A 17,355-nucleotide genomic window follows, 5' to 3' on the forward strand; every position below is an offset into this window, starting at 1 on the left:
TCTCCTCCTTGTAAGTCTACTCAGTTTTTAGGGACTGAGAAGCCTTCCTTTGCAGACAAACTAGGTGCTGTGTGACTATCCATGTCTTCCCAGCCACATTCCTCTTTCTCTTCGCCTTTCTCTTCCTGTTTGGCTTCAGATCACTCAAAATTCTTGGGTTCTGTCTATCTTTTGTCAGGGGTACTTAATGGTGTGGAAATCCTTTCCCCTTTTTATGGTCATTCCTCAGCCTCCTCAGGAACACCTTTCCTTTTCCCCAGAGGTTCTTCAAAATTAATTCTTCTGCCAGACTCTGGGTACTATTCAAGAGGTGCCCCAGAAAAGAGGGCACTTGGAGAGCTATTTGAGACCTCTCTCATCTAAACACTTTTCTAAACGTGCCTTCATTTTGGATGTTGTCCCTTTAGGATCTGTTTCCTCTCTTACTCCCTCAGGCCTGTATGGTGTCTCTGGATCACCTGTATGGTGTCTCTGGATCTCAAGGATGGTTATCTCCATATTCCGATCCATCCTCATTTCAGGAAGCTTCTGCATTTCTTTGTTGCTTCCTGGCATTTTCAGTTCTCTGCTTTGCCCTTTGGCCTTTCTACTGCTCTATGGGTGTTCCTCAAATGCCTTGCTTCTGTGATTGCTTTTTGCAGGCTTCAAGGGATCCAGATATTTCCCTGCTTAGATGACCTGTTGATTGAGGCATCCTCTCCAGAGAGCCTTTTGCAAAATCTTCATTTTGCCATTTCCCTTTTTCAGATCTTGGGGTTCACTATAAATTTCAAAAGGTTTTCTCTCAGGATCGTGTTTTTCTGGGTTGCAGGATTCAGACAGTTCCAGTGCTTGCATCCCTGCCCCCTCCAATGGCCTTAATTCTCCTTTCTTTCACTGACTTCCATTACCATCAGGGAGTTTGAGAGCTCTGGGTTTCATGGCATCCACCATTCTGATGCTCCCTATGGCCAAATTTCACATGAGAAAGTTTCAGTAGTTTCTGAAGTCAGTGTTTTTCCAGCATGCACATCCTCTAGACTTTCTCGTTCCTTTTCTTTCTTGTCTCAGACTGGAACTTCACTGTTGGATTCAGCAATTGTATCTGAATCTAGGAATTCCTTTTCACCCCCCTCAGGAATTGTTCACAGACACTTCAGACGTGGAATGGGGGGGGCAACATTTGGATCCCCAAAGGTACAGGGAATGTAGTTGCCTCATCAGTAGGAGGGGTACATCACTGCCAAAGAGATGAGCGCTCTTCTGCTGGCTCTTCAGGCCTTTCATCCTCTCTTCTCGCCAGGGCCTCTCAAGGTTTTCACAGATAATATCACAGTGATGTGGTATGTCAACAAACAGGGAGGAATGAGATCTTAATTGCTGGTTGGCACTTCTGGTATAGGATCTTGCTGTTAAGTATCTTGCTGTTAAGTATCAAGTGACTCTTCAGGCAGTTTATATCCCTTCCGGTCAAAACATTGTGGTAGACACTCTGAACAGGTCCTTAACTCAGTCCCACGAAAGGATGCTTCATAGGGACGTGTTTCTGGACATTATTCACCAGTGGGATACTCCTCAGTCGGGTCTTTTTGCCTCACCTCTGAACAGACAGCTTCCTCTATTTTGTGCCAGAGTCCCAGTTCCTTTGGTATGGAAGGTGAACACCCTCTCATTTTCTTGGAAAGGGATGTTTCTTTATGCATTCCCTCCCCTTCCTCTCATTCCGAAAGCCCTGTTCAGAATACAACAGGATGCTCCCAGAATCTTGTTGGTAGCTCCCTTTTGGCCGCAATAGCACTAGTTCCCTCTGCTTCTGCATCTAGTCAAGGGCAGTCATCACAAGTTAACTCACACGGTGGATCTGATCACACAAGACAAGGGATCTGTCATCCCCACCTGCCCATACTTCAACTGACACTGTGGGTGATAGAATTTTGATTCCTCATAGACACCTGTTTTCAGAGGACGTGCTGCAAGTCCTGCAGGAGGCCAGGAAACCCACTACTAGGAAACCCTACTTATCCAAATGAAGAGGTTTTCTATTTGGTGTCTCTCTCGCAACCTGGACCCACTTACTATGGATGATCCTTTGGTTCTGTCTTATTTGTGTAAGTTGCTAAATGCTGATTTGACCTGTTCTTCTATTAAGGCCCACTTATCAGCTATCTCGGCTTGCTTGCCTTTTTCCTTCTCTAGCTTCTAGATTTGAGGTGAAACCATTTTTTAAAGGTGTCCTTATTAAATATTAGACCACCCAGGAAGCCTGTTCCTCCTGCTTAGGATATGAACTTTTTTGGAGAAGTTGACTTTGGCTCCTTTCAAGCCTGCTGCTGCAGGCTCCTTGCATCATTGATCCTGGAAGACTTCTTTTGTGTGCTCTTACGTCTGCCAGATGGGTGTCTGAGTTGCAGGCCCTTATGGCTTGTCCTCCTGATCTTTCATGAGGACAGCGTGTCCTTCCACACTAACCCTTCTTTTATGCCTAAGGTGGTTAGTGAGTTTTCACTTAACCAGTCTATTAATCTTCTTACGTCTGCAAAATGACAGTGAGAGGGTGCTGCATAATTTCGACACGCACAGGCAACTTAGAGTTTGTTTGTATAGGACTCGGGATATTAGAAAATCTTGTCGGTTATTTGTTTATTTTCATTCTAGATCTCTGGGACTTGTATCCAAGCAAACTATTTCTCCTTGGATTTCTAAGGCTATTTCGTTTTGTTACACTTTTCATGGCAAGAGCCTTCCGTCTTCAGTTAAAGCTCATTCTACTAGAGCTGTGGCTTCTTCTGGTGCTTTTTTCAAGGGCTTAGATACTAACTCTATTCTTGAAGCAGCTACCTGGACTTCTGTGCATACCTTTCCCAAGCACTACAAGGTAGATGGTATCTGTAGAGCTAGGGCTGGTTTGGCTAGTGCCATTCCTTGTGGCTTTCTAAAGGAATTTTCTGCTTCTTCCCCTCCCCAGTGTCCTCGTGACCTTTGGCACTCTCCCATATGGTAATGAGTATTGCATCGGTGAATGTAAGGCCATAATACAGTTGTGTCAAATCTTACCATAATGCTAGATGTCCTTGCCTTCACTGCTGCAGTATTTGCTTGCTCCCTCCATCCACCTAGTCCCTTGCCTTCCTGGGTGTACAGATTACCTCTTGGGTTCCTGGGACTGCTGTTCTTACTGGGGAAATCAGTTCTTTTTATGGTAGGTCTGAATGTCACCTTTATGCCTTATGCTATGCAAGGAGTGTTTGGATGATGTTCTGCATCCCTTTAAATAAGCAACAGGTAGTCCTTGGTAGAGTGGCTAGACATTTGGGCTTCCACGGCAGGGCATCCCCACATGGCAGTGAGTACTGCAGCAGTGAAGGCAAGGACATTTACAGTTATGGTAAGATTTTGCACAAGTGTACGTTCTGATGACGAGGCATTAACATTTCTCAGTCAGTTGTTTAGATCACCCAGGCTCATATTGCAGTCGTCTGAGCATGAGAATGCTAGTATTCTGTTGCAAATACTTGTCAAATCATATTCAAGTAAGATCCTGTCACTGGCGTGCATAGTTTTAGTTGGTGGTCTGATCTCATAGCAACCTAAAAGAGCGAGACTGACTTTACTGTGTCTGTCAGTGACTCCTACTTCTCTGAGGTGCAGTTATCCTAAGATATGGGGGGGATATAGCAGAGACAGTATTTCATGTGCTGTTGCTTTTGTTTGTATTCTGCACAGACTAAAGTACATGTTTTCTAGTACTAAACCTCAGTGAATGTAAACAAATGTTTTTGAGTTTTGTCACCTGAGCTTTGGCATTTTAAGAAGATTTTTGTGAAGCTGATGTTAACTGATATTTCATCCTAGTATTGAAGACCCAGTTGGTTTGTTGAGCAAACTAGGCGTGAATACGTTTTATTTCAGAAGAAGCATGTGCTTTATATGTGTAGATTATTATTCCAAGTTTCCCGAGATAATCAGCATGATAGACTTAACTAATGAAAGTGTGATCGGGAGACAGGAATTCTGATGTTTCCATGGTTAACAATCGTCCAAAATAGAAAATTCATAAATTCTTGAAGACAAAAGTTCCAGCATGCCATAGGAAGCCCATTTGATTGTGATTAATAGGAGTAGTGGAGAGAAATACCCTAACAGTGAAGGATTTCAAGAAAAAAGGAATAGCAAAACTGTGATTGCCATCTTACAGTTTTGGAATACAGGAATAGTTGCAGTGATTGTCTGTCAGCATCTCATTTGTTGGGCAGAAGGTTGAACAGAAGATTTACTTGGCAACATCAATAATGTCCAGAAATAAGTGCAGAGTAAAGAGGATGTTGGAGAGAAATCAAGAAAAGTCAGAAACTTTATGGTGATAGAAAGCGGAAGATCTACACCCTGAAGTTGAACTAATAAAACGGCCAAACCAAGATCCTTTATCTTACATGAAAAAGATGCTTGAGAGTTGCAGATATTTTCATAAGGTAGATGCACTGAAATTCAAGAAAAAAGAAAGGCCTGAATGGTCTGGACCAGCACTGTCGCAAGAAGGAGATAGTCAGAACACTGTGATAGTCAAGTTGCAGATAGAGGCTTTTCGTGTTGTATTTCCAGGAACAGTGATTGAGGTAACCTGCCTGTATAATACACATTAATAAAAAAGAAAAATAAAGCAAAGTGGGAGAGGCCGAGAGATAAAGTATATAATGACATGGAAGAGGCAGTCATGTGAACATAATAGGGTAAAGATAAATGCTGAGGAGGAGACAGCAGAGAATGAGAAAAGGAGACCTAGTGAGGTGGACAGATGAAACTAGTGAGGGGCAGACAAGACAGGACAGCAGGAGGTAAGGAAGTGGCTGAGAAGGGCTGTGTTAGCATGAGGAGAAAGAGAAATGACTTCTGTAAGGAAGGATAGACTTTTGTCTTTGTCCTTAAATCACCACTAAATCCACATTGCTACTATTTTTTCTGAAGAATTGTTGTGTTAGTAACTAAACATTTAGTTTTGTTTGTGAGCCTTTTAATTTAATATCGTGCAGTGTGCTTGCCACATTAAGTAGATGATTTACAGTATTCCAGAGCAGCCATTTTTGTTTGACTGTTTCATGCTGGAGCTGCGTACACCCAAATTATTTGGCTGGAATGCTAATATTTTATTAAATGAATATTTCATTCTGGAGTAGTATTTCATATCCATATGGTTGACAAATTGCTACACATTTATTGCTTAGTTTGTCTTAAATGCTTTAGTCTTCTGTTTTTATCACCATGGTTCTTCTGAAGCTCGGCAATTTTTTGATACAATCTTCCATTAGTTCCTTACATTTTTTTACCTTTTTCCTCCTTTGTAGGAGCTGTTTGTTGAAACAATAGCAAAGGATGCCTTTGTGTATGCCCAGCAAAACAAAAGGAAAACTCTTCAGAGGAAGGATTTGGGTAAGAGTTGCATTCCATTGCAAGTTGTAGTGCACTGTGGTGATGAATATTGTGATGTGAATATGCATTTAAAGTTGTGTTGTGTGTATTTGCAATGTTTTTGAAGAATGTACCATAGGCCCAGAAAAATTCTACTTCGCTGCAGTAACCAAGCTTCTGATTTGCCACTTTAAATGTTTTTAGATTCCCTTGCACACCTAGATACCTGTGTATGGTTTGCTAGACCATTTGCTTCAACCCCATTCTTGATTACTCACAAATCATTTCTTAGTAATACATTATCCCTACTCTTGGTTTGCCTGCATCATCTTTGCTCATTGTCTGTATGTAGTCATTGCCCATTATCTGTGGTGGTTTCTTTTCTTTTTCAAACGCCTTTGTTAAATGATCACTGAAGACATAGGCAGACGTACAGTAATATAAAAGAAAACAGACTGTATTAATATGTTACAAGTTACATATAATATACATCACATATGTTCTTTTTTTAACTATCAGTCCAACTTTACATAAATTACTACATTTCTGCCTTCCCTTAAACCTCACTCCTCCTCCTGAGCATTGTTCTGTATGTATTGTTCCCATAATTTTCTGTCTGTTATTTTCAAAAGATCCCACTTCCAGTTCTTTTATCTCTTTTACAATATTCAGTACTACAAATACAGTTGGTTTAGACTTAGATTTCCGTTTTCAAGTTTCCGTTTTCAAGTAATTGTTTTTTTTTTGGCGGCTACCAGAATTAAACTTAAGGCCTTACTGTGTCTACGAAATGCAGCTCCTGTGTCCTAGCTGAAAATAATCATTTCCTTTGTTACACCCATTTGCTTACCCAATATTTCTGACAAAGAGCGCTCTTTAGGAATTTTTTTTTTAAATCTGCCAGCTCATTCCACTCCCAAAACATATGCTCCCAGTTACTGCTTTCTTCTGCATCATATTTCCAACACTTGCCTGATGAAAACTTCTTTGGAGTCTGTTTAGGGTATAAACATACCAATGCAAATAACTTCCAAGGAGAAAATACTAAACCTTTTAGACTTTATTGCATACTTGGGAGCCATACATGTGTCCTCTCACCATTTCCATATAAATTCCTTATCCAGTCTCTCATCCCAATATTTTCTAACCTCCTCTGATTGATTCTTACAGTTATTGTCCAATATTTTATATGCCTTATTAATATCCATTTTTTAACAGCAGATTCTTTTCTAGATTCAGTTAAAAACTCTACCAAAGCAAGTCCTTAATTTAGGATTCACCTATCCATTTCTCTGTCTGTAGTTCGATATCAGTCCCTGGTAGGGAAGGCTCTCTCTGTTTTGCAGTCCATATATTGTCTTCTTGGCCTCCTCCCATTCTACTACATTTCCTTCTCTAGTTATGTGTCCCCAATGCCTTGCTTCCTGTGTCTGTTTTCTCAAGTAAATTTCATCCCCTTGTTCCATGTTCTCTGTACCTCTACTTGCAGTCTTCCTTATTGGCAAAATCCCCTTTCAGCATTCTCATGTTGACTTAGTTCTTGGAGCACTTTCTACTATATGAATATAATATTCTGTATGGCTGTTGTTATCCTCCTTAAGGATCTGCATCCAATGTCTCACTCTCTCTCCTTATTTCTTGACCCCTCCCCTTCATCATCCCTTTCCACTTAGAATTGTAAATTTCTGCTTGTATTATGCATATAAGCTTTAATTGTGTACCTCTAAAATATCCCTTAATATCAGTGAATCCTACACTACCTTGCTCTGTTGGAAGGATCAACGTATACCACTTGACTTTTGCCCTCTTTCCTTCCTTGATAAATTTATTCAACTCTGTTAGTTATTGTCCGCAACTACTTCTCTGGTTGATATATAAAACTATAGTAGAAGCTGGAACATACAGAGTTAACTTGCAAAACTTCAAGAAAATAAGTTGAAATTAAATGTGCTTTACAATGTGCTATAAAAGTAGTTTCAGTGCAGCAAGCAGACACAATGTCTAGAGCTAGAAGTTTTTCTGTTGTCTTGAAACAGAACTAATTACTAGGTTTAAAATGTAAAAGTGTTTAATTGTTTTAAAACTTCCAGTTCTAGGCAAACATCTGAGAGATATGTATTTTAACACAGAAATGTTAAATTTTGTTAAGTTTCTTTTAGCCTGGGAATTGAAGGCAGGTGACAGAGTGATGTCATCTGAGCCAGCCCAGCAGTAATGTTGATTATTAATTTAAGAACTCTCTCAAAGAAAGACATTGCATTTTGTATCTTGTATTGGATCTAGAAACATCCACTCGTCATCAGCACTACATTTGCCTTGCTCTGTAAATAAGTTATTTAGGGCATAGTTTCGTTTAGAGATAGGAATATAGTAAACATTAGTTTACATGTTTTCTGTATTTATTTGAGACTGTCATGCAGTGTTGTTTTAAAATATTTCCTGTGATTCTGAACTCTGTAGTTACTGTGGTGTTTGAGTATTGTCTTGTTCTTTTATTATTAAATATATTTAAATATTTTAATTGTGGCTGGTTTGTTTAGAGATATTTAAGCTCTTAGCGTACTTGCATATGTATTTGGTGACACTGTACAGGCCACTCCTAAATAGTCTTGAAAGTCTTGGTCACACTTAGCATTTGGATAATAGTAACATTACACAGTAGGACTGGACACCCTTTGGTAAGGGTCTTATAGTAGCTGATAAGTAAGAGTGACTGGTGGCAGCTGGTACAACCTTATACTCTGGGCAGAAGGGGGCATAGCTCATAATCCTGTGCCAGGCTTTCCCAGGTGTGTGTGTTTGTATATCTGTCATATCTGCTTGTGTGTGTGTGTGTGTGTGTGTCATCTACTTGGGCAGGGACATGAAGCACTGGTTGGACAGAGAGGGTGCTGGAGGACTTAGCTTGGCCCCTCGGCTGAGATCTTAACCCTGTAGCTGTGCCAGTGGGGAGTCTTTTATTTGGGGCTCGGGAGAAACCAGCCCCAGACTGACTGCGATCTCTGTGTGCTCTTAAGGGAAATTGTACTTTACTGTGTGTGTACTTGTCATCCTTCCGATATGTATGTCCCTCACTGGTGCTAGTGGTGAGGATTGAGGCTCCTTGATTACTGGGCCTGTGTAGGGGTGTCACACTGCCATCGTAATCCTCCTCTATTGCCAGTAGCCCCTTACTACCACAACTTTACCATTATTATATTTTTCCCCTCTTCTGTCACTATTGGAGGCCCTCTAGCAATTAGTATAAGTGCTCCCTTTTTCATTTGTCCATGATATTTTGCTGAATATCTGTTCTGAAATTCTTTCTTTAGCAAGTCCATATGCTCATTTCTTTTCATGTGTCTCCTGCAACATTGCTATTTGCATTCTGCATTTCTTAATATGGTTCAGTATTATCTTTTTGTCTTTACCTGTAAAGCCATTTAATTTCCAAAATAATATGGATAGCATAGCCATTATGGTAAGAAGTTATTGTTTCAGCTTCCCACCTACTATATGTAACAGCTTTTTTTGAATGTGTATTTTCAACTTTTGGTTGCATCCACACACTGTTTGGCAAGTTGATCTTTTATACAGTTGTTTCTTATCTCCATTTGACCCTATGTCACATTTTTCAAGACTTTTTTTTTAATGAGAACCCTCAAAAATTAAATACATTTTCAGAACACCTTGTAACATATTAACTTATATCATACAAAACTATATACATCTTCAAAAAAAATGGAAGTTTAACCCTCTTGACGGGAACAATTGCCTGAGATCGACAGCTGCACCCACAGACATTACCTGTCCTAAAGTTAAGGTTATCCTTGCTAAGATGGATGTTACAGGCTGTGCTCTCACTTACACTGATTGCTGTCTGTTCTTTTCTTGTATCTAGTCCCCTCTCAGATGTGAAAAATAGCTGGTATACTTTCAGAAAATATTAACTTTAAGCCTTAAAGTGCACTGGCTATCTTTAAATAAAACTAAATTATATACTGTTCTATTAAATTCACTGATGCATTAAGGCTGTAAGGGAAGCTGCTGTCTCTTAACTCACTTCCAGTCATTTCAGACTTTATTTTTACTGAACTGCTTGCCCTTGTGCTTTTAAATTTTGCATTTATTTAAGCAAACAATGCTCAGAACTCTCAGGATTAATTGATTGAACCTGCAGACAGCTTATTTCCATGGAAATGTAAGAACAGAACGTACAACCACCTTCAGCTGCTGACTTCTTAACCCACTGAACATTTGATAAAAGGGAAAAAGCAAGCTAACATAATTTTATTTACAAGCAACTTAGCTTTATTTTTCAAGCCTGTTTACTTACAGAAAGTACTAGTTTTTAGATTAAGCCAAGGGCAGTAATCCAGACATTCACTTTTGCAAAAGTAAGAGAACACATCTCAACTCTGTAAATAATATAATCAATTCACTTTTACACCCCATCGCATATCCCAACAGTCCAAGATTACAGCTTATTAACTTAAACCTGCTTTCGTCTAGTGTTTCTTCTCCTTCTACATTGTCATACCTTTAACTCTTAAAAGTAAAAAAAGTTCTTGATTGCTTTCATATCTTTATCAAGTACAAGAACTATTAAAAAGACTAACCCTCAACCCCACATTTAAGATATCTGAGTAAATGCTTCATAAATTTGTTTTACTGTGTAATACAAATACACAGTTTCTATCATATTTTTTTGCAAATACTGTTAAGAAGAAAAAGTTTTTTCATAGTTAGTTTTTTCCTTTTAGTGTCCTAAACATTAATGCTATAAATTTGGTTATATGCTTTACAGTCCACCCAAAAGTTTAACAAAGTTAACAAAAGTCCAGTCTTTCTCGGTCACCATTTCTTTTAAAGCCATATTTCACAAATGTGATTGATGCTTTATAATCTCAACATTTATTCACTAATTTCAGAGTTGCTAGTCTTTTTCCTGCTCATCTCCATCTCCCAGCACTAAGTTCTGGTTCAAGTCCAATTTATTCCCGATTCTTCTAGTTAACTGTTGTGCTTTTTTCTGTGTCTCAAGAGTTTTCAATTGGAACATTGATAAAGACTTCACTGGTAAGTCAGTCTCTGAGGTTTATTGTTTGAAGAATGAGAAGCGGAGTCCCCTTCTGTTTTGCGGTTTACTTGTTGTTGGATAAACTTTTATATGTCCTCCTTAACCTGTTCTGCATCAAAAAATGTTTCTCATCCTCTAGGAAAAAAATATTCTGAAGTCAGCTGGATACAGCAGCTTGAATCTCACACCTGCCTCTGGGATACATTTGCTTCTCTTCTGCCTGGTATACAATGAGTAATCCATTTTCCAGAAACATTTTACTGTCCCAAGTTTTTAATTCTCTGCTGTTCTGACATAGTTTTGTCATGATCCGCTCTTTCTGCTTGTATGATTGCATCTTTACTAATGCAAGTCTTGGATTCTTTCTCATTGCCAGGTTTGCAGCATGCACGTAATGTGCCCTTTCAATTAACAAATCATGCTGTGGAATACCAGTCCAGGTGCTTATCTGTGCGTTGATACAATTATTAAAGTCTGCTTCTTCCGGCTTCTCTGGTACAGCAGAAAATCTCAGGTTTTCTCTACTTGCTCTGTCTTCTAACTACCATTTTTTGAAACTTCTCTTTTGAGAAGTCTCATACTCAGCCAGACTTTTTTTATTTCATCCTCTGATATTTGCAGTTTTATTCATCTGAATAGCTAGTTGAAACGTCTATTCTTTTCCAGCCTTTTGTTTTTTGAATTGATGTACTCCTTCAGTGTTTCATTTATTTTAATCTGATATGAGTGCATTTGACTTTTTTCCTCTAAATTGCTAGAAGCTATCTATTGTACCAAAGCCAGAGCTTGAACTGCTTTTTGCCAAACAGTTGCAGGAGTCTTCCCAGTCAGAGTTTTGTCTTCACCTTTTTCTAGTTTATTTTCTTTCAGGTTCTCTAAATTTCTTCTTTGGTGGCATCCAGGCAGTGTACTTACTAGCCAGTAACTGAATTTTACTCAGGTTGGCAGAATTACTAGCCCTTATTTCTCACTGGTGCAGCGGTTAGCGTTGTCGCTTCACAGCAAGAGGTTCTCCCGTTCGATTCTCAGCTGGAGCGCCTTATGTGTGGACTCTGCATGTCCTCTCCATGGTCGAGTGACACATAAAGACATGCAGGTAGGTGCGTGCTTGAATGGGTGTACCTTCTTTGAAGGTTGGGCTGGCAACTCGGCAATGTAAAAATTCACTGCCAATCATTAGCGGACCGGAGTTCTGCTGTGGCGACCCCTAACCAAGAAAAGCCGAAAGACATTACTTTTTTTTTAGACACTGGGAGAACTGTAATTTAAGCTGTTGATTGGTGTGCAGCCATCTTGGAAGTTCCATCTGTGATGATTTCTTGTTTACTTTGTGGTATTTTTTGGTTTTGGGTTGCTGGGGGAGGGGCTTTGGGTGATTTTTTTTTTTCACTTTGCTGTAGTAATTGAATCCTGCCTTCTGAGCATATTCAAATTTTAGAGAAAGTGAGACTAAGCTCTTGCCAGTTTATTGAGTTTTAGGGGATAATAATTTATAACCTTGTCAGTCATTTTTTAATTCTACTGTCAAGCTTTCTGGTAATAGTTTCCTTCTGCTGGTTTTGAATTTCAGAGTTTGATCAGACCAAATAAAAGTATGGACAGTTTCAGAAAAAACGTGCTTTTTGTTGGGGGGGGGGGCAAGTCTTTGATGCGCACTGATGACCACAGAATGGGCCTTGTTGTTGTTAAACAGTAACTTTGCTGTCAAACCAATGCCACACGTTATTGAAGTTGGAATAAAGAGCATAAACTATCAATACAAATGAAAGTTGTTTTATAGTTTTAACACATTATGCTGCAGGGAGTTGAACCACATACGTTTAGGGCTGTGGTATTAATTAAAAGTCAGAAGGTGATTGGTGCATTGTTTGAATCTTAAAAGTTCAGTCAAAATTACTTTTGAGACTGGATTTCCAAGATGACTGTACACTGTAATTTCAGCTCTTTCAGTATGAAAAACAGAAACAGAGCAATAAGGGCCAATAACTGTGCCAATTTTAGTAAAAATCAGTTACTGAATGGGAGTCCTAAGTGAAGAACCTGCTCTCGCAGTGTTTTCAGTTGAATCTAGAACAGAAGTAGGGCATATAAAATATTCCACAGTAGCTATATGAATCGGTCAGAGGAGATTAGAAAAGTTTGGAAGATATACTGGGTAAACAATTCACAAGGAAACAATGGGAGGACATAGGTATGGCTCCCAAGTATGCAGCATTGTCTAGAAGATTTAAAATGTTTGCTTGGAAGTGTTTGCTTAGGTATTTTTATTCCCCAAGAAGACTCCTTGGATAGACTGTAAATGTTGGAGGTGTGATAGGGAAGCAAGGTGTAACTGGGAATGTATGATTTTCATGTTTCACTATTGCAATCCTGACTTATGGGATTTCCAGCCATGGAAGCCTTGGCTGGCCCGATTACCAGAGACTTTTTTCTGTCCTCCAGGAGCAGTGGATGCCCCATCCGACATCACTACATTTGGGTGTAAAGGGAGTTGGTTGGCACCATGACCTCAGTTCTTTCTTGCCGTTGGAGCTCAAAGCGGAGTAACAATCAGTGCATCAGTTGGTCCACAGAAAATTAATAATTGTCTCCGCTGTGGCAAACAGATACCACACCGGGATCTTCACTCCTTCTGTGTGACTTGTTTGGAGCTGGAACATGACATCTCTAACTGTCGATTTTTGTGCTCGCTTTAATAACAGAACCAGTAAATGTACGGTCAAGATTCTAGATAGGTATATTGATGAGTCATCAGGCTATCTGCATACTGTGGTGTCGGCCGGTCAAGCTGAACGAGATCTCCCTAGGTGGAGAAAGGAAAAGCGCTTCAGGTTTAGGATCTCAGATGACGTTCGCTCAGTCTGCCAGTGCTCCTAGGCTTGTTATCACCAAAGAAGGTGAGGCACTTTTGCAGCCCCCTTCCATGGCCGAAGTGGTGGCACAGTCCTCTGTCGAGACCTATTCATAGTCCGATATACCTCCCTGTCTGTCGGCTTTCTTTCAAGCCAATGGACTCAGTTCATCGCTCGTGTCTGGGTCTGCTATGCGGGTTTCAGCTACCGACAAAAAGTTCTTCGCGTTGTCAAGACATTTCTTTGGCTTTTTGCTCACCGGAGTTTCTGTCCAGGGGCAGAGGTCGGCCTTGGACCAAGACCAAAGGCTCCTGTCCTGTCTCTGCCTAGGCCTAACAGCTTCCACTCCCAGGCCTACCAACAAGACCTTGTGAGGCTGGTTGAAGATTTAATCTCCCTGGTTAGATCCAGATGCCTTCCTTCTCCTGAGTCTTCACCGGGTAAAAGAAAATGAGACACGACTCCAGAAGAATTTTCTAATGCTCTAATTCTTTGGACTTAGATGATGACTGTGACGAGGAGTAATACACCTTTGAAGAGGCTATTTCAGTTGCCTCCAGTGGGGAATTCTGATTGAGAGGACAACCTTGCATCAGCTTCCCGAAGGATATTTCTATTGGGGAAACCTTACATACACTGAGGGAACACTTAGATTGCAGGTAGTCTTGAGCTTCCCACTTTAAGAAAAGGAGTAAGCAATTTCTCATTCTTCCTGAGCACATCTTCCTTGCCATTGTCCCTGTATTTAGAGGTGGTAGATGAGGTCTTCCAGGATTCCGCCTTGAAACCAGGTTCTCTGCACCCTACTCTTAAAAAATCTGACAGAATTTGCAGGGTTTTAGATACTCATAAACATCTCTTTAAATATCCTGTAGCAGTCCCTGAAGTTGTGACTCCAGGCCCCAAGGGCGCAAAAACTAGCTCCTCCAAAAATCCCTTGCCTACTGACAAGGAAAGTGGGGACCTTGACAGATATGGTAAGAAATTCTACACATCTACTGCCCTCGTCATGAGGGCCTTGAACGGTCTGTTTCATGTGGTTTTCTACCAAGAAACTATTCTTGAGCAGATAAAACAGAAATTGATGGAAATTGAAAACAAGGCCATTCTAAGGAGTTATTAGATCTTTGCAATTCCTATTCTCGGGTAGCTAAACACACTTTGAACTGTAGCAATGATGTCATGGAAGCCTTCAGTAGGTCAGCAGCCATGGGTTTCGTTATCAGAAGACATGCTTGACTGAGGGAGCAGTCCCTCCCAAACCACGTCAAGTCTAGTCTCCTTGACATCCCATTAGACAAAGATTTTTTTATTTTGTCCCAAGGCTGAAGCTGCTGTTAAGAAAATGGAGGATAAGACCAAGTCTGTGTAGATCGTCAAGGACTTTATTCAAGTTCAACCTCCTCGTTTCAGCAGAAATTACTTTATCAAGTGTTAGTCCTTTCCAGCTCAGTCTAAGTCTAGACAAAGAAAACACTGTAGGAAAAGGAGCCTAAGACAGCATCCACAACCCAAACAATGGCAAACTCCAGTTGACAAGGGAGCTTTCATCCACAGGCCCCTAGCAGGGAGCAACCGCTGACTCAGGCGTAGTACTCCCTGCCCTCTCTCCTTACCGTCCAAGGCTAGTGGGGGAGGCTATCACTGTTTCACAGGAACTAGACTCTCATTACCAGGGAGCAGTGGATGCTAAACATCATTTCAAAAGATTACAAACTCAAGTTTAAACAACACTTGTTTTACTTAGACCTGCCAGATAGTTGTCCAAACCAGAAATCCAAGGCATTAACCTAGATAGAGATTGTGTGCTCAAGACTCCGTGGAGCCTATACCAGAACTCTTACCAGGAAGAGGTTTTTATTTCAGACTCTTCCTTGTACCCAGAAAGGAAGATACCTGGTGGCCAATTCTGGACGGGTCAAAGCTCAACCAATTCTTACAGGTTCCAAAATTCAAAATGCTAACTCTTCAAAAACTTCTGTCCATGGTTTCATCCATTGTCTTCATGGTTACCCTAGACCTAGAAGATATCTACCTACATATTTCCATAAAAGAATCGCAAAGAAGCTTCTTGCACTTCAGAGCAGGTAACAGACACTGTCAGTTCTGTGCTTTGCCCTTTGGCTTGTCTACTGCTCCCAGGGTCTTCATAAATTGCCTAGCACCAGTGATAGCCTTCTGCAGGACAAAGAGAAATCTGGATTTACCCCTACTTGGATGATTGCCTCATTCAGGCAACAAACCTGTAAAAACTCAGAACAGACTTGCTTTTCACCCAAAATCTTCTAACCTCAGCGGGGTTCAACATCAGTGGACAAAAATGTCATACAGACCCCACAAACAAGATTGTGTTCCTAGGGGCCCTTCTGGACAGCAGTTCCTAGGGGCCCTTCTGGACTCTGCTGTCCAGAAAGCCTTTTTACTCCTGGACAAAGTCGCCTTCCTGACACTGTATTTCAAGACAATCTTGGTCAGGGATTTCCTCATAGGCAGGGAGTATCTCACGGCCTTAGGTTACATGGCCTTTTGCATCCTTATAACTTCTCTGGACAAGTTTCACATGAGAAAATTTCAGTGGTACCTCACGAATGTGTGGTGCCAACATGCACAGCCTCTCACCTTCAAAATAAAACTGCTTCCTTGCCACAGGAAGGAGTTTGCCTGGTGGGCCCAGGCATGTTCCCTCAGTCTAGGTCTCCCCTTCAGGTTCACTCCTCAGGAACAAACTCTGACAACAGATGTGCCAGAAATAGCATGTAGAACCCACTTTGAACAGCTTCCAGACCCTAGGCAGATGGGCCTCCAAGTTCAGATACAAACACACAAATCTAAAGTTGTGATTATCCATTCATTTTTCTAAATCACATTTGAATACAGTTAGAGAAGCATTTTGCTTTATGTGGAGTGGAAGACTGTCCAATAGAAGTGATAATTCTGTGTGATACAATCCCGGCACACCAATACGTACTATTTATCTATTTATTTTGCAAAAGAGATTGATCTCCCCTGAGTGTGTGTTTATGACACCACTGGACTTACGAATCTGTAATAGTTCTAACACAACAAGGTGCGTTGAAGCTGTGTACGCAGAGCAGAGGCTATCTCTCAGTAGCCTGCATGATACTAAGAAGAGGGACAAGACTTTGAGATGGTCTGCATATTTGTTATGGTTTAGGTCCTTCGAGCAAACATTGTGCTCATTTCATTTGTAACAGCTGTTTGGACAGATGCATGCTGAAAGGGGTATTCTGAATGACTGGCCTAATAAGTGCCAAGTACAATGGAACAGTTGTATTCCTGGATCTGGACACAGTCCTTTTAGATATAAGCAGCGCATTGAAAAAGGATTTTACAACAGAAATTTCTGTGCATACGTATTTGAGGATGTAGATATGTCTCAGTTTATGGAGGGATAATTGAAGTCTCCTAGGAAACTTTTAACTGATATAGTTATAACCACACAGAAGTAAGTTTTGAAAGTATGTCCCTGTTGTTTCTGCCATTTACAGAAAGGTGCCTTGCCACACAATGTATGGTTTTCAGATGTTGAACTAAATGCATTTTTGGGGGTCCACATGTCTACCTTCCCACATGGCTTACATGCCGCTTCTCAAAAATTGAGAAGTAAGGGAAGGGAATATCATATATTAGTTAGGAGAATTTTTTTTTTGCTGACAAATATAAACTTGAAAGAGGGGACAGAGCCCTCTCCTAGGAAGTCAGACATACAGTGATGAGCTTGGGACTGCTGAATGTCTTCCCATTTCTCCTGTTGTATGCAACATGCATATCTGCTGGTACTCCCCCCCCCCCCCCAAGCTTCTGCTAGAGGGCATCCTAGTGATGACAAAAAACAGCACTGTCAGCTTGAGGCCTGGCAGCTAACACTCAGTCACCTGCTAGATCTACCCTAGAGCTTGCTTCTGCAGTTAGTTGTACAGAATAATATTTAAAAAAATTATACTGATGTTTATCAGACTTCACAAGACTTCATTACAGACATGCAGGATTGAACCATGAGGCCTGCTGTGTCAAGGGAGGATACATTATATAGAAGTTATC

General features: G+C 40.5%; 1 protein-coding gene across 2 annotated transcripts in view; it reads left to right on the forward strand.

The window, feature by feature from the left end:
• POLE4 (DNA polymerase epsilon 4, accessory subunit) overlaps window positions 1-17,355 on the forward strand; it is a 78,283-nt gene that overhangs the window by 18,216 nt on the left and 42,712 nt on the right. For both annotated transcript variants that reach the window (XM_044090694.1, XM_044090693.1), the window contains exon 2: window positions 5,319-5,403. In XM_044090694.1, the coding sequence (XP_043946629.1) occupies window positions 5,319-5,403 (85 nt within the window). The remainder of the gene's footprint in view (window positions 1-5,318; window positions 5,404-17,355) is intronic.

The sequence above is a fragment of the Protopterus annectens genome, chromosome 13.part0 (genome assembly GCF_019279795.1).
Source record: "Protopterus annectens isolate FY-2018-M chromosome 13.part0, PAN1.0, whole genome shotgun sequence".
In the NCBI taxonomy this organism is placed as follows: Eukaryota; Metazoa; Chordata; order Ceratodontiformes; family Protopteridae; genus Protopterus; species Protopterus annectens.